The 27,429-nt window shown below is 45.1% G+C and overlaps 1 protein-coding gene across 3 annotated transcripts in view; it reads left to right on the top strand.

The window, feature by feature from the left end:
• The first annotated feature begins 2,060 nt into the window (after positions 1-2,060).
• Positions 2,061-27,429, top strand: part of tsc2 (TSC complex subunit 2) — a 43,670-nt gene continuing 18,301 nt past the window's right edge. For 2 of the 3 annotated variants that reach the window (XM_076295423.1, XM_076295442.1), the window contains exons 1-30: positions 2,061-2,206; positions 2,830-2,997; positions 3,266-3,352; positions 3,569-3,679; positions 5,418-5,565; positions 8,422-8,539; positions 8,638-8,686; positions 9,380-9,505; positions 9,718-9,791; positions 9,947-10,073; positions 10,283-10,426; positions 10,519-10,656; positions 11,214-11,317; positions 11,410-11,491; positions 11,624-11,779; positions 12,727-12,840; positions 13,007-13,129; positions 13,765-13,871; positions 14,357-14,510; positions 14,646-14,768; positions 15,326-15,460; positions 16,380-16,569; positions 17,090-17,183; positions 17,482-17,584; positions 17,756-17,850; positions 20,003-20,131; positions 23,892-24,053; positions 24,561-24,719; positions 24,869-24,984; positions 25,212-25,457. In XM_076295423.1, the coding sequence (XP_076151538.1) occupies positions 2,863-2,997; positions 3,266-3,352; positions 3,569-3,679; positions 5,418-5,565; positions 8,422-8,539; positions 8,638-8,686; positions 9,380-9,505; positions 9,718-9,791; positions 9,947-10,073; positions 10,283-10,426; positions 10,519-10,656; positions 11,214-11,317; positions 11,410-11,491; positions 11,624-11,779; positions 12,727-12,840; positions 13,007-13,129; positions 13,765-13,871; positions 14,357-14,510; positions 14,646-14,768; positions 15,326-15,460; positions 16,380-16,569; positions 17,090-17,183; positions 17,482-17,584; positions 17,756-17,850; positions 20,003-20,131; positions 23,892-24,053; positions 24,561-24,719; positions 24,869-24,984; positions 25,212-25,457 (3,649 nt within the window). In that variant the 5' untranslated portion in view covers positions 2,061-2,206; positions 2,830-2,862. The remainder of the gene's footprint in view (positions 2,207-2,829; positions 2,998-3,265; positions 3,353-3,568; positions 3,680-5,417; positions 5,566-8,421; positions 8,540-8,637; positions 8,687-9,379; positions 9,506-9,717; positions 9,792-9,946; positions 10,074-10,282; positions 10,427-10,518; positions 10,657-11,213; positions 11,318-11,409; positions 11,492-11,623; positions 11,780-12,726; positions 12,841-13,006; positions 13,130-13,764; positions 13,872-14,356; positions 14,511-14,645; positions 14,769-15,325; positions 15,461-16,379; positions 16,570-17,089; positions 17,184-17,481; positions 17,585-17,755; positions 17,851-20,002; positions 20,132-23,891; positions 24,054-24,560; positions 24,720-24,868; positions 24,985-25,211; positions 25,458-27,429) is intronic. The other variant, XM_076295432.1, reaches the window with a different exon arrangement.

The following is a 27,429-nucleotide window of genomic DNA, read 5'->3' as shown; positions in this document are numbered from 1 at the left end:
CCCACTGAACTTTCCAAAACTTAGTGTCTGTTTCAATCGAGTGTGTCTCTTGAAAAAAAATTAAATCTGCTTCACTTCTCTTACAAAACAAAAATAAGGCTTTTCTCTTTACCATATCCCTTATACCTCTTACATTGAAAGACAAGACAGACAAAGACTTAAGAACATATACCATAAAGACAAAGTTAACACTTAAACCTGAACTTGGAAACTCACCTAAAGGAGAGGTGGATAACAACTGCAATTTACTATAAACACTGTAAGTTCAATAGCCTACTCAGTATCATATAAATCCTTAACAGAAAAGATTAGGTTAAATCCCAGTATAGCCTATTATGTACTAGTAGGAACATAGGAAAAGTTATTCAGATTTGGGTTAGGCCTAGTACTTTTTTCTTTTCTTTTTTTTAAATAATTAAATATACAGCAAAACAAACAAACAAACAAACAAAAAAAAAAAACAGCTGGGACACTGCAAATGGAATTAACAAGGAAAATCACTGAGCAGAAAAAAGACAATCTGTTAAAACAAAAGTAGCCTAAGATTACTTAAACCATGGAAAACAATTACCCTAGTTTCTTTGAACTTTCAGGGCTATACGAATGTAACATGGATAGGTGGAAGTTGGTTGATATCTTAATAGTTGACCTAGCTAGACCACCAAAATGTTTACCTTGAACTTTATTTGACATCAGAGAAAAGGAATTTCTTTCCGTCGATTAGGGCAAATGAGGCCCTGAAGGAGGCTTTCTTACCCCCCTCTCTAGCCTTCTTCAGCAAGGGCCAAAGTTTGTTCCTTGCTGCCCTGTCCTCTGGTGACAATGGCTCTGTGATGCGTAGATTATTCTCCTGAAGGAACTTGCAATTTCTGGCTGCTTGCCAAACTGCATCTCTGACGCGCCGCACTGCAAAGAGGATGATGACGGATCTGTTTTTCCCCGATTCCTTCGGTCCTAATCGATGAGCGATGTCCACTCCCATATGTAGACTGTCACGGATGTTCGGCGCCACTTGAGCAAGAGCTTTAATGACTTCTTCCCTTACGTTCTCTCCATCATATTCTTTCAGACCGTGCAGTTTCAGTAGAGATTTCCAGCTGTAACGTCGACTCTCTTCCACGGCTTGTTTCAGCAACTTATTTTCCTCTTTCAAAGTCAATAATTCGTTTTGCATGTGGTTTAGCTCCTTCCTATTTTCACCCACATCCAACACAAGCTGCTTAACAGTTGCCGATAAATTCTCAATTTCTTTAGAGGTAACTTGTGTGGTCTTTTCAATAGCTGAAATCTTACTAAATGTGGCATCATGTTTGGCAGACAACTCGCGAATAGCTAACAGCACGTCCTTATTTCTGTCGCTGTCCTTATCAGCATGTTCTGACGAATTACGTTTCGTTTTTTTACAGAGGGGTTTCTCTGGGGTGTCAGGGTTAAGGACAGTAGCTAAAACATTGCTGCCATCAAGAACTGGGGATCAATCAAACCATATTTTGGCATCCTCCTCCCCAGAGTCGACCGGGGTCTGAACTGCACTGGAGTTAGCACTCATTAATGCCATACCATCCATATCCTGTAGCATCGTGACTTCTTCGACTTTCTTTTTACCTTTTCTCTTAGTCTTTCTCCCCATGCACACTCAGTATTGAAGTACTCAGCTTAAGCAAGCAGAATACCCTAGTGTTTTAAAAAATCACAACGTAATTAGCAATTGTATTACCACTTCACTGAAGTTTTCTTGCGGAACTTACACACGCATGGCCACTCACGACGACGCCATCTTGGCCCCCGACATTCCATTTCATCGACAAATCACCAACGACACCATCAACGACAAAGGAATTACTACTATCACAAAGTTAGCATGTACACGAGCCATATTCTGAGAATCCATGAGAGACACAATATTATGAAACATTGGAGTCTACGAACATTCACTTTGCCATTCAAACGAAGGACTATTTAATATGTATAAGACTGCGACTCCCACGGAACATTGGGGCTTGTCACATGACGTGCCTTTGTAGGAAGTCATGTCGGTTTATTAAGCATGACTTCCGGCTGCAGTGCAGACAGACCAGAATCGTCAGAATCGGGAAAACAACGATAAGATACATAAATACACATTAATGGATTTATTAAGTTGGAAGCGTTGAACGCTCTACGGGCACACTTTAATGACACCGCGACGTTGCTAAAGTGCCAGAAGGTACAGCTCGACTGTTAACTGAAAAACAACGGACAGCCATAGCAGTCTGCTAGCCTATGTTAAATGTGGTTGTTTCAGCTTGTTTGTGTAGTCTTTCTCGGGCTTGTCGGTGGACGACAGCTGTATGTGTGTAGACGCGTTCGCAGACGCCTGTTATACATAGGCATGGACTTCATTGCATGTTCATTTTGACGACATTAAGTTATGCGCCCTTCAAAGTGGGTGAATCAATTCTTTGTCAGAAGCCTATGCATAGGTGTTGAGGAGGGGAGGGTCTGGGTTTGGAATGGCATTAACCAGACATGCGCCTCAGCTTGTTTACAATTTACCACAGAAGGCTTAATCTTCTTTTCGCTTTCTTGCATGCATAGTGCCAACGATAAAAAATGTACAATGTTTGTGTCAATGTGCACTGTCGCGAGATGTCTTTTACTATTACTATTAATTGTGTGCATGCATCTTGACCCTGGGGATTGGCTAATGCACGTGGAGTTGGCCTTGTGGGTTACTTTGCCATATGCATCAACAGACACTCTGTCTGTTAAAACTTTCAGTTTCAGCTTTTTTATGTAATGTGATTGTTTGAAGTGTTGCCATGCTAATGGTCTTCTTTGTATTCCCAGTGAGTGACATTCGCTCTTCAAATATTTATAAATATGAACAAGCAGCCCAGTAAGGAGTCTCTGAAGGACAAGGTGAAGGGAATATTTGGCCTTGGCACAACGCGCATCTCCACCAAGCCCTCTGAGCCGAAGCCCTCTGAGTTTATAATCACCCTGGACATCCTCAAGGTGTGATCCTGCCTCTGGCTGATTGTGTCTTGAAACTGGTCTTTGAGTCTTTTTTCCATAGAACTGTAATGCAAGAATTTGTATTGTAATAATCTTACACTGCTCTCACAATCACTACAGTTAGTCAAAGTGAATAATCTTACACTGCTCTCACAATCACTACAGTTAGTCAACGTGAATAATCTTACACTGCTCTCACAATCACAACAGTTAGTCAAAGTAAAATATGAAAATATGTACCTTCATGGCTCAACATGTATTACTGCAGGAGCTGAGCCCTGAATGTGGAATAAACAACAGGATCAAAGTGATCAATCATGTTTGTGACTTGGCAAAATCTAAAAAATTTGAAGAGGTGAGTGAGCACAGATGTTTGTCACTGTACAATGCTGGTTTACCTGTACATAATGTCTGTGAAACCTTTCAGTATCTTTCTGATGGATTATAGTAGATATTTGTGTGTGTGTGTGTGTGTATGTTTGTGTGTGTGTGTGTGTGTGTGTGTACATGGTCACCACTGAAAGAGAGGATAGAACATAACTCACAGTGGTTTTGTTTTCCATATGGGAAGCATGCGGTGGAGGCTGTGTGGAAGGCGGTGGAAGACATGCTCCAGCCAGACTCTCCACCAGAGGCTCGACATGCCGTCTTACAGCTGCTCCGAGCGATCATCCATGGACAGGTAACATGTAACACACATACAGTATTTCTCAAAAGTACCGTAAGTACACCCCTCACATTTGTGTAAATATTTTATTATATCTTTTCATGGGACAATACTAAATAAATGGCACTTTGCTACAATGTAGTCAGTGTACAGCTTGTATAACAGTGTAAATTTACTGTCCCATCAAAATAACTCAACACACAGCCATTGATGTTTAAACCACTGGCAACAAAAGTGAGTACACCCCTAAGTAAAAATGTCCAAATTTGGCCCAATTAGCCATTTTCCCTCCCTGGGTTCATGTGATATGTTCATGTTACAAGGTCTCAGGTGTGAATGGGGAGCAGGTGTGTTAAATGTGCTCTCACACTCTCATACTGGTCACTGGAAGTTCAACATGGCACCTCATGGCATAGAACTCTCTGAGGATCTGAAAAAGAATGGTTGCTCTACATAAAGATGGCCCAGGCTATAAGAAGATTGAAACTGAGCTGCAGCACGGTGGCCAAGACCATACAGGACAGGTTCCACTCAGAACAGGCCTCGCCATGGCCGACCAAAGAAGTTAAGTTCACATGCTCAGCGTCATATCCAGAGGTTGTCTTTGGAAAATATACGTATGAGAGCTGCCAGCATTGCTGCAGAGATTGAAGGGGTGGGGGGGGGTCAGCCTGTCAGTGCTCAGATCATACACCGCACGCTGCATCAAATTGGTCTGCATGGCTGTTGTCCCAGAAGGAAGCATCTTCTAAAGATGATGCACGAGAAAGCTCGCAAACAGTTTGCTGAAGACGAGCAGACTAAGGACATGGATTACTGGAACCACGGCCTGTGGTCTGATGAGACCAAGATAAACCTACCTGGTTCAGATGGTGTCCAGCATGTGTGGAGGCAACCAGGTGAGGAGCAGAAAGACAAGTGTGTCTTGCCTACAGTCAAGCATGGTGGTGGTGGGAGTGTCATGGTCTGGGGCTGCATGAGTGCTGTACTGGGGAGCTACAGTTCATTGAGGGAACCATGAATGCCAACATGTACTGTGACATACTGAAGCAGAGCATGATCCCCTCCCTCGGAAACTGGGCCGCAAGGCAGTATTCCAAAATGATAACGACCCCAAACACACCTCCAAAACGATTACTGCCTTGCTAAAGGAGCTGAGGGTAAAGGTGATGGACTGGCCAAGCATGTCTCTAGACCTTTAACAGCATCTGTGGGACATCCTCTGAAGGTGGGGAAGCACAAGGTCTCTAACATCCACCAGCTCTGTGATGTCATCATGGAGGAGTGGAAGAGGATTCCAGTGGCAACCTGTGAAGCTCTGGTGAACTCCATGCCCAAGAGCGTTAAGGCAGTGCTGGAAAATAATGGTGGCCATACAAAATATTGACACTTTGGGCACAATTTGGACATTTTCACTCAGTGTACTCACTTTTGTTGCCAGCGGTTTAGACATTAATGGCTGTGTGACAGCAAATTTACACTGTTATACAAGCCGTACACTCACTACTTTGCATTGTATCCGTGTCATTTCTTCAGTGTTGTCCCATGAAAAGATTTAATAAAATATTTGCAGAAATGTGAGGGGTGTACTCACTTGTGGGAGATACTGTACATGCACTCTCACGCACACATAATAAATATGGGAATGAGTCATGGGAGATGTTTGTTGTGTAATCACATTGTATTATAACATTAAAAAGCAAAATTACATTTCATTTCCTTGTGTGTGTGTACGTGTTTGTGTCTGTGGCAGGGTGAGAGACTTGGCCCATTGAGAGCGTATTTCTTTAAACTGGTCTGGCTTTATCAACCCTCAAATGAAGACCTGTCTGTGCGTCTGGAGGTTTTCAAAGCACTCACAGAAAATGGGAAAGACATCACGTATCTGGAGGAAGACATAGGTGAGGGGCAAATGGTCATACTAACGCATTCACTGTTGTGTCTGTTTGATAATTCTGAACGTAGGCAACATAGACAGTATGGCTTACACTGCGTTTTTCTCAGATTTTCCTAAATAGTTGATTCAAATGACTGTCAGTATAATTTTCAAGTCATCAGCCAAATTTTATTGAACAAACCTCCCAATGATAAGTTTTTTTTTCAAAAAAAAAAAAAACCTCAAAATGCACTGTTCCAAATTATTATGCACAACATAGTTTCAAGACATTTTATAGGTTGTAAAGAACTAAAAATTTGTTGAATTTGCAGCATTAGGAGGTGATATAAATTAAATCAAAAGTTATTTCAATCAAAAACATTTTAACAGGCCAAGTTACATGTTAACATAGGACCCCTTTCTTTGATATCAATTGAACTTGTGAGTTCTTGGAGAGTTTCTGCTTTAATGTATTTGCAGAATAGCCTCCCAGAGCTGCTGCTTGGATGTGAACTGCCTCCCATCCTCATAGATCTTTTGCTTGATGATGCTCCAAAGGTTCTCAATAGGGTTGAGGTCAGGGGAAGATGGGGGCCACACCATGAGTTTTTCACCTTTTATGCCCATAGCAGCCAATGACCCAAAGGTATTCTTTGCAGAATGAGATGGTGCATTGTCATGCATAAAGATGATTTTTCTACGGAAGGCACAGTTCTTCTTTTTGTACCACGGAAGAAAGTGGTCAGTCAGAAACTCTGCATACTTTGCCGAGGTCATTTTCACATGCCCTAAAGGGGCCTACCAGCTCTCTCCCCATGATTCCGGCCCAAAACATGACTCCACCACCTCCTTGCTGACGTCTCGGCCTTGTTGGGACATGGTGGCCATTCACCAACCATCCATTACTCCATCCATCTAGACCATCTAGGGTTGCACGGCACTCATTCGTAAACGAAACTGTTTGAATTAGTCTTCATGTATTCCTGAGCCCACTGCAACCATTTCGGTTTGTGTGCATTGTTTACGGGTGGCCGAATAATAGGTTTATGCACACTTGCAAACTTCTCGAGGATCCTACACCTTGAGGTTCGCGGGACTCCAGAGGCACCAGTGGCTTCAAATACCTGTTTCCTGCTTTGCAATGGCATTTTAGCAGCTGCTCTCTTAATCCTATGAATTTGTCTGGCAGAAACCTTCCTTATTATGCCTTTGTCTGCACGAACCCGCCTGTCCTCTGAATCAGTGACACATTTCTTCACAGTATGATGATCACGCATAAGTTTTCGGGAAATATCCAATGTTTTTCTACTTTGTCCAAGGTCAACGCACAATTAACGCACAAACTAATTATCACAGGTGTCTAATCCAAAGAATCCTGAGACACAATACCATCCATGAGTTTAATCGAAAAACAAAAAAATAAATGTTTATGACACTTAAATCCAATTTGTATAATAATTTGGAACACGGTGTAGTGTGTAAGCTACTGTATTTTTGTTCAGCATTGGTAATTGCATTCCATAGAAGACTGATATAAGGGGGACATTATGTTAACTCATTGAATGCCAAACTGTTTTCGGAAGCTTTGTCCTAGAGTGCCAGCAATCTAGACCATTGTTGATGATTTTTGTACAGCCACAGCATATTCTGTGTTATAGCTATGAACACATACAATGGCTCGTTTAAAAGGTGAGACTTTAAGCTCTCAGTGGGTGCAAACCGTGTATTTCTACACGCCTCATTTCCTGAGAAATCCCAAGCTAAACAGTGGCTAGTTTTCATCAAAATCGCTGTTTTTTTCTAGAAATGGAGATATAACGTCTTTCATGAAATATTAAGTGTTGCCTGTAAACTGTCCGGGAAGTGATCAGCGAGACCTGGCGAGACAGCCACCTAGTGATAGACCCACGAAAATGGCCTGGTTTTGAGATGACGTGCATTCGTCACTGATTCGACCCAAAGCGGCAACCGAGTTATGATAAAATGTTCAGATAAAATGTCCAGATTGTGCGTTTTCATGAGTTTTCGATCGTCATATATTTCATTTCCATTCTTCACAGAGTTCCCAAAATCACATATAAGGAGTGTTAGAGTGTCTAGTTTCGTAATTTAAAAAAAAAAGCTAAAAACGTAATATTACGTTTTTGGCACTCAACGCATGGCACTCAATGAGTTAAGATAGGCCCAGAAATGAGTCCAAAATGAGTGTCATATCTAGTGAAATAAGAATACTCATCAGTTTGTTGGGATGAGCCCCTTACCTGCCCAGCAGCTTTTGCATAACAGTTTAGGCACTGGTGGCAGCACGCAATCTCAAACCCTTTTATCTCAAATCTGTGGCTAGGTTCCATGGTCACGTGCAGTCTGATCAACTAGGATGTATGTCTCCATGTTGCCACACGTGGCTAAAACTTTAGGTTTAGTCTGCTCGACACAGGTTAATCCTGATCATTTTCTGATCAGTATTCTTATTCAACCACTACTCCTCATATTTAGGAAAAAACAGCACGATTCTCGAGTCTTCTGCATTAACCTTTTTTGCAATATTTCTTTGAATGCGGCCTGCTCAAAACCAAATCTAGAAACCAGGCTATTGTCCAATTGCAGGCAATCTTCAAATCACTGAAAAGGAATGAAATGCCCGCACTCTGCTAAAACTCCCATACATTTAAATATATGGGAGTTTTAGCAGAGTGCGGGCATTTCATTCCTTTTCAGTTCTAGTTCCATTTGCCCTGCACCTCACCGGTGGGGATGTGCACACCTCCACTACTATTCAATGCAATCTTCATATCACTGCCTTGCTAGTAACTAGCAGGAAAGCATATCTTTTAGGTTCAAATGATTGAATGTGACTGATCGAAAGTTGTCTTTGTCTCAGCGCGGTTTGTGCTCCTGTGGATGGACATGGGGCTAACGGCCGACTTTCTGCATGTCTTGGTGAATCTGGTGAAGTTTAACAGCTGCTACTTGGATCAGAATGTCTCCGTCATGGTCCAGTAAGGACACAGACATATACTCACACTATAAACTACAAACCGTATCTAACACCACAGCACATTTGCTTGGTAATTACTTTGACTTTTTGTCTTCATAGGAAAATCTGCCTCCTGTGTAATCGTACTACTTCCTCCACTGACATTGAGGTAAGACTCCTGGGCATGGTGGAGCAGTGGTGACGTCACAGCATGACAATAGGGCGGCCCGGGTTCGCTTCCCCAATCTGCTGTTGCGAGTCCTTGTTGCTTTGGATGAGCGTATGCTAAATAGCAGTCAGTACGCAATCAGAGCTATGTTGATAGAGTTGATGGAGAGAGGGATGTGGCCAAGCACCCATCATACCGGATTACTTTACTCTGGTCAGCTGTGTCCTCTCCCCTTGTGTTCAGCTGTGACCTCTTCCCCTGTGTTCAGCTGTGACCTCTTCCCCTGTGTTCAGCTGTGTCCTCTCCCCCTGTGTTCAGCTGTGTCCTCTCCCCCTGTGGTCAGCTGTGTCCTCTCCCCCTGTGTTCAGCTGTGACCTCTTCCCCTGTGTTCAGCTGTGACCTCTTCCCCTGTGTTCAGCTGTGTCCTCTCCCCCTGTGTTCAGCTGTGTCCTCTCCCCCTGTGGTCAGCTGTGTCCTCTCCCCCTGTGTTCAGCTGTGACCTCTTCCCCTGTGTTCAGCTGTGACCTCTTCCCCTGTGTTCAGCTGTGTCCTCTCCCCCTGTGTTCAGCTGTGTCCTCTCCCCCTGTGTTCAGCTGTGTCCTCTCCCCCTGTGGTCAGCTGTGTCCTCTCCCCCTGTGTTCAGCTGTGTCCTCTCCCCCTGTGGTCAGCTGTGTCCTCTCCCCCTGTGTTCAGGTGGCGCTGCAGGTGCTGGATGCAGTGGTGTGTTACAACTGCCTGCCATCCGACTCACTGACCATCTTCATCATCACACTCTGCCGGACTGTCAATGTGAAAGAGTTCTGTGAGTCCTGTTGGAAGGTGAGGCTTTGTCTATTTGCACCCACTGGGTTTCTCTTGACGTTTCCCTTTCGCTTAATGTCTACTTGCTTTATCCATAATGACAAAGCTCTCATTTGCACTGTGACGTGCTTTGCACATCATTAGGAAAAGATGCTGTTCATATCTATCCCAAGTTTTTATCTGTCTCTGCCTCTCTTCCCCTCTAAGAAAACGTTCTGTTGAATTTTCAGCTCATGCGGAAGGTGCTGGGGACTCACTTGGGCCACAGTGCCATCTACACCATGTGTCACATCATGGAGGAGAAGTGCGTACTCTGCTGTTTGACACAAATATGGGACATTTTGTTCTAGTTTAAGCATGTGTGTGTGCATGTGATGGACATACTCTCTGTGCGTGCGTGTGTGCGCGTGTGTGCGCGTGTGTGCGTGTGTGTGCGCGTGTGTGTGCGTGCGTGGTCAGGGCCTACACGGAGGATGCTGCTCTGCTGCGTGGTGCTGTGTTCTTTGTTGGCATGGCGCTGTGGGGAGCACATCGCCTCCCTGCGCTGAAGAACACCCCCACTCTGGTGCTGCCCTCCTTCTTCAAGGTGAGTTAGTGTGTGTGAGTTGTGAGCTCTTCAAGGTGAGAGTGTGTGTGTGAGCTGTGAATTTGTTTGTGTGAAAAAGCAGGTTCCCTTTGCAGGAAACAAAGTTTAAACTGAAGAATGTTGAAATGGTTTGCCAGGGGCTTACATCACATGACAGTGAGAGGAAGTGATGTCAAATGTAAAACACCATAAATGTTTTTTCCCCTTAGGCCATGACCTGTGCCAATGAATTGGTGTCATATGAAATTGTGCTGTCAATCACCCGACTGATTAAGAAATATGGCAAGGAGTTGCAGGTGGTCACCTGGGATATACTGCTGGGTATTATCGAAAGACTTCTCCAGCAAATCCAAGTGAGCACAACTACCCACACACGCACAGGATTTTCTGACTCAAGTGTGCCCATAAACATGTGTAAATGGCCTCCCTCTCTCTCTGTTCCTAGACTATTGGCAGTCCGGAGCTGAAGGCAATCGTGTATGAGCTGCTCAGCACAGTGGAGGAGCTCTACGAACAAAATGGTTACCATGGTTCTTGTGACAAATTCTTCAGTCTGGTAGAGAAGTGCGCAGATAAACGCCCTGTGAGTTCACTATCTTACTTCCCTCTCCCCCTTATCTCCCTCTCTGTCTGTCTCACTCACTCACTCACTCACTCACTCACTCACACTCTCTCTCACACACACACTCTCTCTCTCACTCTCTCTCTCTCTCTCTCTCTCTCTCTCTCTGTCTCACACACACACTCTCTCTCTCAGTCTCACACACACACTCTCTCTCTCTCTCTCTCTCTCTCTCACACACACACACTCTCTCTCACTCTCATACACACTCTCTCTCACTCTCACACACACACTCTCTCACTCTCACACACACACTCTCTCTCTCTCACACACACTCTCTCTCACACACACACACTCTCTCTCACACACACACACTCTCTCTCTCACTCTCACACACACACTCTCTCTCTCACACACACACACACACTCTCTCTTTCTCTCACTTTTTCCTTCCTGTCTGCTGTGGTTCTTGTCTCGTCAGCTCTGTACAGTAGTGCTATGCCCCATTCTTTTGCTCTTTCCGTATTAATGCCCAGACCGACTGAAGACTGACATGACTGGTGTATTTTAATTGGCAGCATGCATCAGTGCTGATTCTCATCTCATATCGGGCTCAGTCCATCCAACCAGCCAAAGATGGCTGGATCCAGAGTCTACATCGGTTGATGGAAAAGTTCTTCAGGTAAAAAAATTTGCAAAAAAAAAAAAACTTTCTCCAATTGATTATTATATGCAATGTAATAATCATGGTCTCTTTCTTACTCACCCTTCCAGGAATGAGACTCGTAGTATCATCCGGATTAAAGTCCTTCACATCCTCTCCTTTGTCCTCAGCACAAATCGCCAGCTGTATGAGGTCAGTTTTGTTGATCAGCTCGTAAAGATGTCCATCCTATTCATGTATTATTGATCTAAGATGTTGACCTCAGTTGGAGTAGCCAGTTGAAGGAGACGAGGTTCACGCTCCCTTTTCCTTTGTCTTTTTCAGGAGGAGCTCATAGAGGTTGTGGTGATCCCACAGTTAGGTCAGATAGCGGAGGACAAGGACCTGCTGGTCAGGAAGCAGGCCACCCAGCTGTTAGTGGACCTGGCTGAAGGCTGTAGTACACATCACTTCAACAGCCTGCTGGACATCATTGAGAAAGTAGGAGAGACTGATATCTTCAGAGATGCTTGTTGTTAACCAACATACAAGAATTGAGATATGCATACAGTGCCATCTCTAGTGAAAATGCTTCTGTTGTGCATCATCTTTAAAGGAGCGATTTGTAGGATTGTTACTGAACGTTCTGTAGGCCAAAATCAAAACACTGGTGAACGTTCTCAAGACTACCAGACGCGAGCCTCTTCTGGGTTACCAGATGTAATGAGGACTTAGCTAACGTTAGTTGACCTGCAGCTGCTTTAACGTTTCTCCAACCATGACCCAGCTACAAATTACGGAAACAGTGAAAACAAAAAATACCTCTCTAACCAACGTAACATATTTAGCTGAAGTTAGCGATGCAGATTAAGTTTAGCATAGGCTACCTGTCGTGGAGAAATATGGCCAGCTCTGCGTCAGACTTGATATTCTTCGTTTGACGAAGACGTCGCCATCTAAGGAAGCTCCTCTGATGTCCACTTAATTTCTTTCTTGTTTTAATTTTGGAAATTTGCCTGCCTCTTGTAGGCGTTCATGACTAGGCTACAACTGACAGCAAGTTGACTGTTGGCCTTTGCTAATTTGGCAACACAAATAGGAGGACACGCCAGCCCATTATTATTACGCTATTCTAGAATTAATCGTTCAAAACATAAACGAAAATTCCAAGAGATTCCGCCCCGTAACACATTTTTTTCATGGGTTTTACGGGGTTTTATGGGTTAGAGTAATGTTGTCAAATAAGCCATTACTTCAATTCATCGTGTTTCCTTACTCTCTGACAACATATGGTGATCATTTTTGGAATGGTTACAATTTATTTTCCATTATTTCCTACATACTGGTCCTTTAATTGAATTCATTTTATTTGTAAATCATTGTAATAGCTTTAGAAATGTAATGTTTATGTGAGCGTCCTGATGTGTCATCTATGTTCTTTGTGGCAGGTGGCCAGTCGTCCCCTGATCGCTGGCTCCATGGATGGGGAGAGAGACCTCACTGCTGAGTCACCTATGGAGGACGTGAAGACGGCCATACTGGGTCTTCTGGAAATCTTACAGGTACACAAACACACACGGAGCCATTTAAATGTTCACCTTCTCTCTTGCTTTTTCAAACAAAACATGTTATTAAGCATCCACTATGCATGGCTAGCAGTGACTGTTCCAGTGAAGGGAATCTGAATAGTGTACTGTGCTGTGTGTGTATTGGTTGTGTCTTGTGCAGAGTAAGATGTACAGCTTGCCTGTCAGCCACGCCAGTCGAGTGTACGAGCTGCTCATCAGTCACCTGCAGCTGCACTACAAACACAAGTACACCTCTGCCATCGCCAGCAGCATCCGCCTACAGGTAATAGAGTCAGCCATTAGTACAGACACAGCAGCATCCGCCTACAGGTAATAGAGTCAGCCATTAGTACAGACACAGCAGCATCCGCCTACAGGTAATAGAGTCAGCCATTAGTACAGACACAGCAGCATCCGCCTACAGGTAATAGAGTCAGCAATTAGTACAGACACAGCCCGCTTCTCCTTCTACTGACTTATCACACAGCCCTCAAACCTCAGTAGTACCACCACCACCACCACACCACCAACACCACCACCACAACACCACCACCACAACACCACCACCACAACACCACCACCACACCACCACACCACCACCACCACAACACCACCACCACCACAACACCACCACCACCACAACACCACCACCACCACCACCACACCACCACCACCACAACACCACCACCACCACACCACCACCACAACATCCCTCCCACACCTCAGTTGTGCATAATAGTGCATTGCCAGAGGATTATTAAGGAGAAATTATTTTTCCTCTCTCTCTCTCTCTCTCTCTCTCTCTCTCCCTCCCTCCCTCTCTCTCTTTCTCTCTCTCTCTCCCTCTCTCTCTCTGTCTTTCTCCCTCTCTCTTCCTCTCTCTCTCTCTCTTTCTCTTTCTCTTTCTCTCTCTCTCAGGTGTTTGACTTCTTACTGCTGATGCGAGCTGATACGCTTCATCGTCTTGGTGTCCCTAATAAAGATGGCATATTGCGCTTCAGCCCCTATTGTCACTGTGATCAGGGGTATGTACCACAACACTCAGGAGTCAGGAATGCATTCAGTATTCACATCCGCACCTAATCTATCCTATGAATACTAAAAATGGAAAACAGTTTCATTTGATGCTAAGTAGGCACTCAATGAAATGCATGTAGTTTGTATTACGCTTCACATCTTATCTGTGTCTTTATGGGTGTTAGTATCAGTACCATACTTGTTCAGCTTTGGTAGTTAGAGATGTGAGACCCTCAAACTTGAGGGCTGGGATAATTGTTGGCTACATCATTTTGCTAAAATTTAGAGATTAAGATTGTACTAGTAATTACTGTAATTACTTCATGTGAATAGTGTCTGAATGAGAATTATATGGCTATAATCTTTTGACAGAAACTTAATGACAGAAAAAAAAAAATGTTTATAGGTCTGTGTATGGGTTTGACCTCTTTATGTATTTTGTGTGTGTGTGTGTGTGTGTGTGTGTGTGTCTGTGGTGTGGTTGTTGTTTCAGTGAGCCTGAGAAGAGGGTGAATGAGAAGAAGCCTGCAGGCTCAGTGTCGCCCCCTGCTGGAAGTCCTGTTCCTGCTGGCCCTCCGGCCTCCATCCGCACTGCCTACCTGCCCTACAGTTTGGCCTTTAGTGTTATCGTGCAGTGCCTCAAGATGGTACAGACACAGACACACACACACACACCATTCCACATGTTTTCAATAGGATATTTGATTGACAGAAAGAAGTGGCAGTGCTTGTGTCCACTCTGGCTTCTCATGTGGATGTATATGTTGTTGTGTGTTGAGCAGGAGGCTGATTGGAAGGTGCTGAAGCTGGTGCTGGATAAGTTGCCGTGGACGCTGCAGTATAAGGTGCTCCTGCTCACCTCTCCCTGCAGCATAGACCAGCTCTGCTCCATCCTCTGCTCCATGGTAACGCTCATCACTTTAGCACACTCATACTCTCACCATAGGTCACCACCACCATCTGTTCCCAATGCCACTCTCAGTTCTTCTTGCAACTAATTGAGTTTTGTGTTATGAAAATTGGGCTTTCTATTGTTTGGATTTTTGTTTGTTTATCCTTTGCCCCAAAACATAGTTCCAAACTTGGTCTTTTCGTCTCCTGTTGCCAGGCACTGCAACTCATCGCTCACAAGCCGAGTTCAATGTGACACATGCTAAATTAAACATTTACTCAGTTTCCTCATTTAGCAACTGTCAGATGTGACGCTATGAAATTGGTGTCCTCTCACTTTGAATGAATGGAACATTTATTCCAGTGCCAAATGGGGAGTGATTACTAGCGGCAGGAAATCCTGAGTGCTGAGATATCGCCACTCATTGAAAGTTTCTCATCTAATCAGAAATAATAAGTTATGTGACTGGACCTAACTGTCGTACAAAGCTCTAAGGGATATGTATGTTATATGAGGTATATGTTCTCGCCACTCAATGTGTGTTTTTTTTTTTTCCTTTTTTTTTTTTAGGTGACCGATCGTATGATTTCGGAACGTTTGAAGAAAACCCCAGATGGGTTTGCACGCACTGATGTGCAGCTAGCTGTGGTGCCCGTGCTCACAGCCCTGACCTCCTACCACAGCTACCTGGAGCAGTCCAGACAGGTGCCAAAACCTCCAACACAGTCATCGTAGGATTTCAGAGATCAAGTGGCAGCTATCAGCATATGATGCTGCAAATAGAAATGTTGCTCAAATTACATAATAATAATTATAAGTGAAATGCAAAAAGTTGCATTCATTGTATTCTGATATTACTTGATCATTTCGAGCAATCAATGAATTGTTGCTCCGAGCTAGGATTCCCTCAGCCAATTACCGTAGATTGCAGAATTGTCTCTGCCAGTCAGATTGGCGGATTCCAACAGCCAATCAGATAAGTGCTGTAAGAGCTGAATGAGGCCGGAGTGTGAGTCCTAAAGGAGATGGCATCCTCAGCACCATCTGGTGCATGGGCAGGTGGACTGGCCTGCTGTGGTGGCTCCCAGCTCAGTAGAGGTTCCAAAATGAAAACGTAAAGCCCCAGTTTGGTGCCCTTCAACTTCTGGTGGAAATTCAGATGAGCTCGGCATGGCCCAGCTTGATGCGTTCAATGGGAAATTGCCAACGGAAAATCCCCAGTAGACTGCCTGCTTGCTTGTTTATTTTGTGTTATTCCACAATCTGCCTCCTTCTGTCTGCCACACTCCTGACATTTGCTCTCTGCTCCCGTCCCTCTGTCTCTTTCATGCTGTTCTCACGCCATCTCTCTCTCTTTTCCCCTCTCTCTCTCACCCCATCTCTCCACCTGGTCTCTCTCTCTCTTTTCCCCTCTCTCTCTCACCCCATCTCTCCACCTGGTCTCTCTCTCTCTTTTCCACTCTCTCTCACCCCATCTCTCCACCTGGTCTCTCTCTCTCTCTCTCTCTCTCTCTCTCTCTCTCTCTCTCTCTCTCTCTCTCTCTCTCTCTCTCTCTCTCTCTCTCTCTCTCTCTCTCTCTCTCTCTCTCTCTCTCTCTCTCTCTCTCTCTCTCTCTCTCCTCAGAGGGAGCTGGTGCAGTGTCTGGAGACGGGCCTGATCTGCCGCTGTGCCAAGCAGTGTGTGGTGGCTCTCACCATGTGCACAGTAGAGATGCCCGACATCATGATCAAGCTGCTGCCTGCCCTCATCGTCAAGCTCACGCACATCTCTGCCACCGTCGCCATGGCGTCGCCCATGCTGGAGTTTCTGTCCAGTAAGTGGCTCTCAACAGCGCTGTCTCTGCCCCCTGACCAGGCCAGAGTAGTTTTCATATTCGACATGGTTAATTTAAACCAAAAGATTATGCTCAGTGATTGTCTTGTGCTTTAAATTCTGATTTGTTACATAGCTAGTTTATATGTGTCCTGTTTTCCTGTAAGGCATAATGTAAATTTAGACAAGTAGAACATTTAAACTGGTAGAAAGTGGAATTATTACAAGCTCCAGGTTTTCTTATTCTGTGTAGCCAGCAGCGTATTCTGCAGACACAGCACATCTCCTCTGAAGTACAGTGTGCTTCTAAGTATCCCTCTGAACACCTTAAACCGTGCCATCCTTCAAAGTGGCCGAGGCAGAAGGTTTGGGTGGATGATGGCCTGTGCCGTGGCAAGCTCCTGTCTCTTGATGTTGTTAGCTGAAAGCTAACGCAGATGACTGTTGATTCTCTCCTGTCTCTTGATGTTGTTAGCTGAAAGCTAACGCAGATGACTGTTGATTCTCTCCTGCTATGTCAGCTCTGGTGCGACTGCCTCACCTGTATGCCAACTTTGTGGCGGAGCAGTACGTGAGTGTGTTTGCCATCTCCCTGCCCTACACCAACCCTTTTAAGTGAGTTGGAGGAGTTGCTCACAACGCCACACCGATACACACAACAGCACACCGCTGCACAGCCATCAGCATACACAGTTATTACAAAAGACGTTTTAAAGAATTAAGCTCTCTAGATATTTTAATTATGTTTACCGTATAGTTGCAATACATTCAATTTGTATGTAGAATATGTATAGCAGAAAACACTATGCACTTGCACAGAACTACACCCAAAACACAAAACACTGTAGAAACACTCATGGCAGTAACATTCACCAGATAATACACCAGTATCTCTGTCTCTGTCTCTCTCCAGATTCAATCAGTATATAGTGTCTCTCGCCCATCACGTGATTGCCATGTGGTTCATCCGCTGCCGCCTGCCCTTCAGGAAAGACTTTGTGCAGTACATCACCAAGGTAGGAGCACCAGCATTCTGTGTGGAGATGCAAGTGCAGCATGGGCAGATATTTTGACGCATTGACGTGGCCAATGACGTTGGTAGTGGTGGAAGAATGGCAAGGGCCCGTTGGTGTTTAAAATGTGCACAGGTATTGTAGTCACTTGAACACTGTGTGTTTGTGCTGTAGGGGTTGCGCTCTAATGCACTGCTACCCTTTGATGACACCCTGGAACAGAGCAGCTTTAGAGCTCGCAGCACCAGCTTGAATGAAAGGCCCAAGAGGTACGCACACACACACACACACACACACACACACACACACACACACACACACACACACACACACACACACACACACACTCCATTTTACATATACACCATGGTCTGGTTTAGTGGTGAAGACCATGGTGTAGATGCCATAGACTTGGACATGACATGTTGCAGTGCATGCCATGTGTGTATCTGGTTGAGTTGTTTTCAGTCTATTGAATATTATGCTGGGTTTGTGTGCCTCCTTGGTTTGTCGCATTCAGTTTCCTCCCCTTTTAGATTTAATTTGTTTTATGCCATAGATCATTTATTTATATTATCTACATGATCTCAATATATATTTTTGGTATACATGTTTTCCTTCCTCTCTCTCTCTTTCTCTCTCTCTCTCTCTCTCTTTCTCTCTCTCCTCCTGTAATCACACACCTTATAACTCAACACGCCACTTTGTATCCCATATGACTGAGAGTCTTTTTGAACTCTAGTTGAACCTGATGCTAAGACTGTTGCCATGCAGACGCAACACTCCCATGTCACGTCCTCTGGTCAGCACCAGACCCTCCCGGACCCCCCCCCCGTCCCCCTCCGCTAATGCAAGGACGCGCTTGTCTCCGGGGCTGGGAGATAGCCACGTACGATGAGATCATAATGGGTGAAAATCTTAATCCGGGCATTGGTGGGCATCTGCTGTGGCCACTGCGTGTAGTAGGGGTTGGACAGACCTCGGCCCTCCCCTCGGCACCCTCTCCTCTGATTGATTCTTTCCTCAGTGTCCTTTATCCTGAGGAGGCCAGTAGGGCCTCCAGCTTGGTTTGCTCTTTGCTATTTATTTCTCTGGTTATCGGCATCATTTTGTAAACCCAACTAGTCTAACCTGCCATTGTAATCAAAACACATATCCCATAGTAATCAACACTTTCCCCACAGCAACTGTCTCATAGTAACAGTCGTGACAATCATGCTGCCATGGTAACCCTTCACACTGACCTCTGGCCTATCGGGTCATCCCTTCCTCCTCACCCAAGCATCATCCCCAGTAGATTCCATCACTTTGATTTTCTCCTCAACTGCCTTAGTTGTCATTCATTTGTTTATGCTTCATCCCTGTCATATATTCCAGACCATATTGCCATTTTGCTTGTGTTGTTTTTGTTAGGTTGGAACATTGCATGTCCAGCTCTTCCCATGGGTTGGGAATATTGTCACAGTACTAAACATATCTTAGTTGTTATGCTATGTTGGATAAGTGGGTCGATGTATATAACTTTAAATAAATGCATAACAGTAAGTATGAAGATATAGATAGAAATAAGTTTACAACTTGCTGAACACATTTCACTGAAAGAACATACTGTACACTCTCAGATGACTGTACCCGTCATCAGGTGAACAACAGCACTGATAAGAGACTAATTTGGGATTAGTTTCAGTCCGTTAGTCAGTTGAGCTGATTTTTGCTCTTTTCCAACCCGTTCATGTTTGGTTTTGAAAATGCACTCCTCAATAATTCATGTCCTGTTTCTCATTAGTTAACTCACACAGACCCTGCTGCTGATGTTCTGGGGTATTATTTGGACTGAATAGAGATCATCGCACTGTGTTGCTTTTCCTACTATTTGATGTGTCTTGTGTTCATTTCCTTTTTGTATTTCTTAAATATTTTATCTTCATTTCTGCTGGAAGAGAAACTGTTTTCTTTATTATGCCTTGTTGTGTGGTTTTCTTTGTTTCTTCTAGTTTTTTCCTTCCTCCCTATTTCCTGTTGTTAACGTGCACTGCTAAATTTTCTTTTTTTTTCCAACTTTCACTTCGACCCCTCCCCCTCTCCTCCCTCCTCCTCTGACTGGGCCGTCTCTGCGGGTCGGGTTTGGGGGGCGGGTCCAACCACATGGATCCCTCTTCACTGATTGGCTGCATCTCCCTTCTCCAACTCCACCAACCATGGCCGACCCTGCCACGACCTTGACCTCCGTGTGCCCCCGCCACTGCCCAATCCCACCGTGTCCGACTCCCTGCTGTTGTCGTGTTGCCACCCGTCCATCCGTTTGTCTCCCGGCCGTGACGTGGGGGCACCACACTGTCCCTCTCTACACCCCTCTGCCCTCTGCCCTCCCTCCCCGCTCCCCGCACCACCCCCACCACATCGCTGCTCCACCACGGCCAGTCTGCGCGCGGCTAAAGTGGCGAAGCAGGGTCCAAGTAGCAACTCGCCCATTAAAGAGCTGAAAGATCTGTCTGCCATGGACGCCTTCCGCTCCCGAAGCATCAGCGTCTCCGAGCACGCGGTGCGCAGGTAGAGCATTCTGGGTAACAGTGACCACAACACAGATAAGCAACATCGTCACCCCCCTCTTTCTCTTTACTTCCTTTTCTACAGGGGTGAGGGTGGGATGGCTGGGCATAAGAGGGGGGCTGTTTCCATGGAAACGTGGAGGGTGGTGGGTGGTTGCCAGGGTGACCTGGATTGGGGCAATCCTGGGGGGCAAGGGTGCATGCCGACAGTTTGCTTTGATTATTTTAATGTTCTTGTTTTTTTTTTTTTTCAAAGTTGTTTTTTGCTGCATGTGCTTTTGAGATTTGATTTGCATCAGTGTTGCTCTTTGAGTTAACACCGTTTGGCCTTTTTGTTGTTTGTTTGTTTATTTGTTTGTTCTTTGAATGTTGTGCATAATTTGGAGGTGTGTTTTGGTGTTTTGATCTGGATGAATGTGTGACATAACGGCTGCAGGTGAGACTGCATGCTTATTGTAAGGGGGTTGCGCAGACTGACAGCTACACAAACCAATGCCTGGCTACACTCAATCTTCTAGCTGATGTGTGGATGGGGTCAGCACTCCTATGCTATGGGGTTCATAATCTACAACCCATAAGCTCAGAGAGGTGGATGACTTTCCTATAGCAGAAACCCAGCACTGTTCATGTGTGTTATTAACGGTCCTAAGCAAAACACAGGTACAGTATCGATATGGCTTGCTGGTTGTCCTGCTCTATCTGAGAGTCAGCCTAATTGCTATATATTAATGGCGCTTTGCTCACTGTATCAGCATATGCACAGTAAGGGGAATGTTCATTGCACATTGAGGTGACCAATCCTGATTGGCTAGAGGTGTAGACGTTTCTATTTGTGCTTGTTTGCAGCAGATGGCAGTGTGGACCCACTCAGTATCCCAGCTGATGGCCCATTGCTCAGTCATCTCACTACCTACAGCACCTGTTTAGCAAAGGATGCTGGGTTGTACATGTAGGCCGTTTTACAACAGTTAGGTCAGATTGAACTTTGAAGTTTATTAATTGCTATTTATTTATTAATTTGCTGATTTAACGAGAGGCATTCCATGAGTGGAGATATCCTGGCATAACCTCATTTGGACTTGTCACTAATAATCTCTCCATGTTAAATACATTTTAACTGTTCAGTTGTAGGTCGTTCATTCATTCCATTTAAAGCCACCCAAAGCCTTCTTGATTTGAAATTGCAGATATCCATACAACATTTATTGTGTATTGTGCAACAATGGTGAAATGTCTAAAGATGGTTTGAGCATTACATTTTGAATGTCATATCCCTATATATACATATACATATACATATACATACATGGCATCAGTACACTGCTAGTGCTGTCTGCAGATGGATCTGCTTAAAATTAGTTCCTATGAGTTCCACTGCAAGACAAAAGCCTCTGTTTTTTGTTTGTATTCCTGAGGAAGGATGGCATTTTCTGTTCAATTTTTAAACAATGCTCTACCCAAGGAGACTCATTTAGAAGTTCAAACCTGTTGTAGCATCTAATGCTTCAAGGACATCTGATACCGAGGGAATAGTGGGTCTATCCAATACACTGTACAGCTCTCCACTCAACACAGCTATCTGCTTGCCTTACAATAGAGTGGATGAACTAAAAATGTCAACTATTTCAGAGCCATTCAGATGTTCTTTGTCCTACCAGCTGACACAAATTAGAGCTTGTCAATGAGTGTTGAAAAGCCATTGTTCAGTCTCTCAAGTGCAATGAACATTGTAACTGTAAACAAGCCTTGTGTGATAGAATGATTTAAGGTGGTAATCATGCTGTGATCATAGAAAATCTGTTGAACCCAAAATCAGCACAATCTCTCTGCTTTTGTGGACACCTCATCATTCATTGTCTCTGATCACCAGTCCTAATGCAGTGGGCCAGTGTAGTCCCAGTTCATTGGTTTTGTGCAGGGGGCACAAACTCCTGCTTAAGTAGGGTGTCCACCATCGCAGCTACAGCTGGCCACACTCTTTGCGGTCAGACAGCCACTTCACCTGCTTTCTGGATGCTGGTGGCTGGCACAATGTGAGACTTGGTATGTTTAGGTGTAGCTCCCTATAGAAGGTCTTAGTTAACATTTAAGGTCTTAGTTTTTATCCAAAACAAAGAGAGTTGGTTGGTATATTGTATTACTTGGATTAATTGACGTTGGGTGTTTTCTTCTGTGCTCATTTTGTACTTTACCAGTATAGATTCTTTACTTACCCCATTATTTGTCATGTTACACACCTGTAGTGATTGGCTTTTTCTTAAGAATGTATCTTTTATTACATTGTGATGGCTTTGAAGAAGTCACAATATTTCCCTCCAATCTTAAGTAAGTAAAAAAACAACTAAATTCATACAACTTTTTTCTGCTCTGGTTTTAGCCTACGTTCCAAATTTATCAATTTCTTGCCAGGCTGTCTTTGACCACATCGCTGTTTCTTCCTCTAGCAAAGTCTGAGGCTTCTTGTCTGATATGTGTTCTACTAGCCTAGGGCCAGGGCTGAGATGCGCTCTGCCTGAGGAACTAGCCTTGCTCTGTGTTTTAGCTTAGCCCCTGCTCTCTGTATTCATCCCTTCATCCCAGCTAAGCGGGTATTAGATGACAAGCGCAGCAGTCTAGCTTCACAAATATTTGGCTACTTGGAGATGGTTGGTAGCAGCATGTCGACACCATCTTGTCACACTGTGTTGTGTTCACAGAAGAGAGGGCTTCGTGAGGAGGAGAATGACACGGAGCGAAAATGCTTTCCTCCGATGCTACAGGTCGTCAGGCTGATAAGACCTTCTCACCTGTTTAGATCTGGCATGAGCCTACATCTAGCTGGCAGCTCATCAAATGACACCCTGCAGAGTTCTGTCAGGCTCATGCCGAGTCACAGGCCAGCAGTGACCGATGATGTTTATGCAACAGCTTCACTTACATGCTGTAATCTGCCTCCGCCTACGCTGGTGCCTCCTTTATAATGAAGCTTATTTATATGTAAAGGCAATCTTCCCTGCTTTTAATTTCCCCTAGGGTTTTGCCTGATGGTAGATTCAGAGGTGACAGGAGACAACAGAATATTAATATTGGCCTAAAAGAATATTCTTTGCTGTTTTGCTACCCACTGAGGTGTTCACTATTGTTTTGAAGGCACGTCATGCGTTCGGTGTGGTCTGGTTTTGATGCTGGTTCTGGTGCTGTTCTCTACTCAGCGGAGAGTGGTCTTAGTAGATCTCACAGCGTGTTGCCTGCAGCGTTCTGAGCAGGAGACATGTCAATCACATTCAACAGTAGCCTGTTTTACCTAACCAAATAGAAGTATTATTGTTTTTGAATCTCATTCAAGATTAAGGGAAGATGAGGTTTCCTAATTATACTACACCTATGCATTACCAAGTCTCAGCTTTTGTGTGTGTGCGTGTGTGTGTGTGTGTGTGTGCACTTGTGTTTGTGTCTAAGCATGCAAGAGAGATCTCTTGGAAACAGAAAGCGTGTGTGTGCTTTATTGTGTGTCTGTGGTATGTCTTTGTGAAGGTTGTTTGTGGGTAACTGCATGCTTTCACCTTGTTTTTTAATGCCCTACTGTTTCATCCAAAACCTCTTGCCATGCCACCATTAGAGCTGCCACTAGGAATTAGTGTTAAAATCAAATGCTAATAGTTACTGCACTGGAGGGGGTGTGGAGGCGGCTTTTGGTTGAGAAGTAGGGCAGAACAAACTGGCTAGAGCCCTCTGCAGCTTTTTGCCCCGCTCACGCGTGTCCTCTCTGGCTCCCCCTACAGGATGCAGACCTCCAGCACCACCTGCAGCCTCGGCTCCGCAGACGAGAACGCCGTGCTGCAAGCGGATGACACGCTTAAGACGGTCCACTTGGAGCTGACGGAAACCTGCCTGGACATGATGGCCCGCTATGTCTTCTCCAACTTCTCTGCTCTGCCAAAGAGGTGTGTGTCGAGGCCTTTGCACACTGAGATCTCTAGTTTGGTGTGTGGGTTTCGGTCCATCAAATTCAGAACGCTGCAGTCAAGAGACTCATCCAATTACATCATACAGATGTGAAGTTGCAAAAAAATTTAACCCGTTCAAAACTTTTTTTTTTAGTTTGGGAGTCAGTGTGCAAACGTGTCTGACACATCGTGAGATTGTGTTTATGTTTTGAGTGTGGAAAGCCTTTTGATGTGGATATCTTGTTTGGGTGTGTGAATCTGGTGGGTACAGTGGGTAAATCAGGACACTTCTAAAATATAACATGCAAGCACAAGAATCCCTGTCATAATGTGTTCAGACTAGATTAGTTTCATAACTTGCTAACAATCTGAAGGACCACTAATTTAGATCTTGGAATGTTAGAATTCAATGCCAATTTGCCAGTGTCTAAGCGCATGGCCTGGTTTGCACCCATGTGTCTGTGCTGCCTGTGTGGTGAGCGGTGGTGCTGTGTGTCCCTGCAGGTCTCCCATAGCAGACTTCCTGCTGTCAGGAGGCCAGAGCATGACCTGGCTGGTGGGGAATAAGCTGGTCACCATCACCACCAGTGGAGGCGCCCGCACTCAAGCCCTCCTGGGGCTGGACATGGCTCAACGGCCTGGAGGAGGAGGGGAGATGACCAGGTCACCACACACACACACACACACACACACACACACACACACACATAGACAGACGCACCAGACACAAACACAGTTATGTACACACTCATGTACACATGCACAGTCCCACCCATGGGTGCTCTCCTGTAACTCCTGCTCTTGCGCTGCAGGTCAGACCCATCACTCCATACCAGACAGACCAAAGAGGCTCCAGCCAAGCTCGAGTCCCAGTCCACCCAGCAGCTCAACAGCAGAAACACACGCATACGCGTGCGCTCCATGTCAGGTGTGTGTGTGTGTGTGTGTGTGTGCAAGATTGAAATGAATGACTGACAATTTTGTAGGTGTTCATTGTGAACATTTTGGGAAAAGACATGGAGTCGTGAGTGTGTGTGTGTGTGTGTGTGTGTGTGCATGTGCATGACTTGCGCATGTGCATGACTTGTATCTATGTGTGTGCCTGTGCTTGTCTGTGTCAGTTCTTGACCCCATGCACACACACTCCCTCTCCAGGTGGCCATGCGCTGCGTGTGGGCCCGGCCCAGAGTCTGAGCCCGCTGGTGTCCCCCACTGACGGCGAGCTCGGCGGGCCACTGCCCCCTCCTGGGCTGCCGCTGGACGGCCTCGGCTCCCTGCGCGGGGCTGATGACCAGAGCTCCTCCTCCAGACCCCCGCCGCTCAAGGAGAAGGCCAGTCTCGCAGAGTTTGTCCCGATGCTCACGCAGGGCTGGGCCGAGATCTTCATCCGCAGACCATCAGGTGAGGAGCCAGAGCGTGGACATGGACATGGACATGGACACAGAGGCAGGGTCAGGAATGGGCAGATGCAGAGTGAGAAGGCAGAGCGTGGACATGGACATGGACAGGCAGGGTCAGGGGAGATGCAGAATTGCCCACACTGACACACATACAGTACACAGCTTCAAATGTTAAACATGGGCTGCACTGACCAAAACAGTGTAAGAGTTGCATCACATGACCATGCTCAATTAAAATAAAGACGCACGCATACACACATACACAGGAGAACAAATATCAACTTTAACTTACTGTAAAGCAGCACTAAAGAAGATTTGCTCTCGGGATCCCCCTACAGTTGAGAAGTGCAATAATGAACTTAATATGCGTCTTGGACAACAAAGTATGAACATAACTCCGATACAATATAGAGGGAATGCACCGACAGCAGTGTAGAAAGAGATCTCCGAATTCCTGTAGCATAGCAGCTTTTTTCCATTTTGGATTTCGGAGGTGGGGCAGTGTTCCTACCTGAACACCAAACTTCCTATGGCTGTTTTACAAGCGATAAGACCTGCTTCGAGAGTGGCGGAAATGACGTTCGCCCTAATAACGCCATCAAAATGTAAGGTAAACAACTCTTTAGGGGGCCTTTAAAGCTCTGTAGAGATGTAGAAAAATGGTGAGGCAGAGCTAACCCTCAGTGGCTAATGGGAAACGTTTTCATAAATACTCTATCCATCACTTTCACTTGTGTATATACACACACACACACACACAGGGAGTTGCATCCCATCCTCATTTATGATCCAATTTAGTTGCTTCTAACCTCCTTAAGCCCACAGGAGCCTTGTGACTTTGCTGTTAAACTTTCTGAGGATTTATAATTCATCATCGTTGTTACTTGAAATGTACCTGACCTTGGACTTCTTCCCATGCCGTCCCCTCTGTAATGCCACCTGACAGCCACAGAGCTGCCCTTTGCATATCCCTGACTGGCTAGCATTAAGATGATATATGAGCAATGCATTTCTTTCTCTTTGTTTAGTCCCTCCCCTCCAGTCTATCCCTCTGTTTTACTTCTCTCTATGGGATACCAACCGGTGTCGCTGATAGTGCCTTTACCTTTTTGTCTTTTAGAAACAGAAGTCTTTTAGGCACTCTATGCAGTCGATGTCCCTGTTCATTTGTTCCATGTGTGATTGCTGTGAGCCCAAGACAGTAGAGTGGGTCTCAGCTCTGTCGCTGTCTCATCATTGTGAAGGCCTCAGTGTGCATCGCAGCTCCTAGATTTCCCCCAGGAACCACTCCAGGGGTGGATCTCAATCGTCTGTTTGCATGCGGTCTCTCTCCTCGGTCCTCGGACCTCCAGCTGGAGCTCTGGAAATCTGGAAAGCTCGGCATCATTGAGGATGTCTTATTTGCCTAATTGCACTACCTCCTAAGTCCTACCTCCTAAGCCCCAACTCCTAAAACCCACCTCCTAATTTCCTAATTCCGCATTTTATTTGTCCATACAAGTCGTCCACAGAGCTGTTTTCATCAGTTCAAAGGGGACGCCCTCTGAAGTTCTACCGCGTCTCATCAACTTGGTCGAACCCAGAGTACTACGATTTTGAATTTCAAGATGGCTGCACCCATTAGTATAAGTATAAGTATATATGCTCTTTTGATCCCGTGAGGGAAATTTGGTCTCTGCATTTATCCCAATCCGTGAATTAGTGAAACACACTCAGCCCACAGTGAACACACTAATCCTGGCGCAGTGAGCTGCCTGCAACAACAGCGGCGCTCGGGGAGCAGTGAGGGGTTAGGTGCCTTGCTCAAGGGCACTTCAGCCGTTCCTACTGGTCAGGGGTTCGAACCGGCAACCCTCCGGTTACAAGTCCAAAGCGCTAACCAGTAGGCCACGGCTGCCCTAAACAGTATATGCTCTGTTTATTAGCAGTTCTGTTGGATTTGTGTCACATTAAATCAGTAGTAGAAACAATAG

This window comes from Alosa pseudoharengus, unplaced genomic scaffold, assembly GCF_046254945.1.
Source record: "Alosa pseudoharengus isolate Yale_2024_CS ecotype anadromous, Long Island Sound unplaced genomic scaffold, YU_APseudo_1.1 YU_APseudo_1.1_scf_1, whole genome shotgun sequence".
Lineage (NCBI taxonomy): Eukaryota > Metazoa > Chordata > Actinopteri > Clupeiformes > Clupeidae > Alosa > Alosa pseudoharengus.
The sequence above is the reverse complement of the archived record's forward strand: the minus strand, read 5'-3'. Positions and strand labels throughout refer to the sequence as shown.